This window comes from Perca fluviatilis, chromosome 19 (genome assembly GCF_010015445.1).
Source record: "Perca fluviatilis chromosome 19, GENO_Pfluv_1.0, whole genome shotgun sequence".
Lineage (NCBI taxonomy): Eukaryota > Metazoa > Chordata > Actinopteri > Perciformes > Percidae > Perca > Perca fluviatilis.
The window spans coordinates 384,827-387,326 of record NC_053130.1 but is presented as its reverse complement, the minus strand read 5'-3'; the positions used below and the strand labels follow the sequence as shown (position 1 = coordinate 387,326).

General features: G+C 40.8%; 1 protein-coding gene across 1 annotated transcript in view; it reads left to right on the top strand.

Annotated features, from left to right (window-relative positions):
* Positions 1 to 2,128, top strand: part of LOC120548094 (protein YIPF3-like) — a 4,670-nt gene extending 2,542 nt beyond the window's left edge. Inside the window, exon 2 of the mRNA XM_039784096.1 lies at positions 1,872 to 2,128. Within this exon, the coding sequence (XP_039640030.1) occupies positions 1,872 to 2,090 (219 nt within the window). The 3' untranslated portion in view covers positions 2,091 to 2,128. The remainder of the gene's footprint in view (positions 1 to 1,871) is intronic.
* The last annotated feature ends 372 nt before the right edge of the window (positions 2,129 to 2,500 follow it).

The window sequence follows — 2,500 nt, the reverse complement described above, 5'->3', positions numbered from 1 at the left end:
TTGTGATGATATTGTTGGAGAGATGATATTAGTCTGTATGTGTGAGGGTTTGAGGTGTACCTTTTTTGATTTTTTTTTTTTGTGTTATGTGATGTGAAATATGTTGAATGATATGATATGTTTTTGTGATATTATAGTGTGATATTTGATGATGGAGTTTCTTGTGTATATTTTTTGATGAGATGATGAGATGTTTTATGATGATGATATTATTGTTTATTGAGATTATTATTTTTGTCTATGTTATTAGTGTCTATGTATATTATTATTTGTGTATATGTGTTGATGTATTATTATGATGATATTGTGTCCTATTTTGATATTGGTGTGTCCTGTGTTGATGATGATATTATGTGTAACTATGTTATTGATGATGATATTGTACCTAATATGTGATATTATGTGTGACTATTATTGATTAGTATGTATTGATATGTATTATGTATGTCTATATGTGATGATGATAGTGTACCCTTGATATGTGTATTATTGGTAGTTCGTGTATTGATGATGATATATTATTGTGTATTGTAACCCTATATTATTGATTGATTGTTACCATAATGATGATGATGATGTGATTATAGTGTATTTATTTGTGTGTGACCCTATGTGTTATGATTATGTGTGTAATTAATATTGATGATATTGTAAGGTGTTGTGTGTGTGTATTACTTTGGTGTAGTAAGTGTAACCCTATATTGATGATGATATTAGTATTATACCCATATATTGATGATATTATTGTGTAACCCTAATGATGATGATGATGATATTATGTCCTGTGATGATGATATATTATTATAGTGATGATGTTGTTATATTGATGATGATGATATTATTTTTTGATGATGATGTTATATTGATGATATTGATGTTTGTATTGATGATGATGATGATGATTGTACTTTATGATGTTTTTGATATGTGTTATTATTGATGATATATTTATTTATTATGTGTATGTATTGTGTACCTATTATGTGATGATGATGATATGATGATATGACCCTATGTATGTGATGTGTGTACCCACATGATGTATGTGTGTAACCCTGTGTTGTGTGGGTATTATTGATTTAACCCTTGTGTGTGATATGTGGTATTATTATGTGATGTACCGTGTGTGTGTGTATGTATTAGTTGTGTATTATGTATGTGATGGTATTGTCCCTGTGTGTGTGTGTGTGTGTGTTGTGTGTGTAACTTATGTGTGTGTGTGTGTGTAACCCTATGTGTGTGTGTGTGTGTAACCCTGTGTGTGTGTGTGTGTGTGTGTGTGTAACCCTGTGTGTGTGTGTGTGTGTGTGTGTGTGTGTAACCCGGTGTGTGTGTGTTGTGTGTGTGTGTGTAACCCTGTGTGTGTGTGTGTGTGTGTAACCCTGTGTGTGTGTGTGTGTGTGTTGTGTGTGTGTGTGTGTGTGTGTGTAATGTGTGTGTGTGTGTGTGTGTGTGTTGTGTGTGTGTGTAACCTGTGTGTGTGTGTGTGTGTGTGTGTGTGTGTGTGTAACCCTGTGTGTGTGTGTGTGTGTAACCCTATGTGTGTGTGTGTGTGTAAGCCTGTGTGTGTGTGTGTGTGTGTGTGTGTGTGTAAGTGTGTGTGTGTGTGTGTGTGTGTGTGTGATGGTGTGTGTGTGTGTGTGTGTGTGTGTAAGGTGTGTGTGTGTGTGTGTGTGTGTGTGTGTGGTAACCCTTTGTGTGTGTGTGTGTGTGTGTGTGTGTGTGTGTGTGTGTGTGTGTGTGTGTGTGTGTGTGTGTGTGGGGTTTTTTTTTTGTGTGTGTGTGTAGCCCTGTGTGTGTGTGTGTGTGTGTGTGTGTGTGTGTGTGTATGTGTGTGTGTGTAACCCTGTGTCTCTCTGCGTGGCGTTCAGACTGGCGCTGGCGGCGCGGCCGTCATCGACATGGAGAACATGGACGACACGTCCGGCTCGAGCTTCGAGGACATGGGCGAGCTGCACCAGAGGATGAAGGAGGAGGAGGAGGTCACCGCCGAGGCCGCCGCCGCCGACGACAACGACAACGGCGCCGAGGACGGAGAGTTCCTCGGCATGAAGGGCCTGAAAGGGCCAGCTGGGACGACAGGTCGCTGACGAGGTGAGACAGGTCAGAGGTCAGGGGTTCACCTCTTCTTCAGGGGAGAGACACAGGAAATCATGAGAGGAGAGAGGAGACATATTCATACACACAAGTAAAAACACACACCTACCTGCACACACCACACACCTAACATTACACCACACACCCACCTGAGGACTGCACACACACACACACAGACACTACTACTAAGTGCAGACACACTAAATACACCACAGAGGCTACAAGCTCCCACAGAGACACACTGCACTCACTGCCTGACGCTGCCTGCACATGCATACCTGAGACAATGGTGCTGAACACATTGCCTGTCTGGTTCTACTACCTGGATAATTACTGCCTGGAGTTCTTGCAGCTTCTACACAGGGGACACACTCGCCATACTACCTGAGACTTGCACTCACAC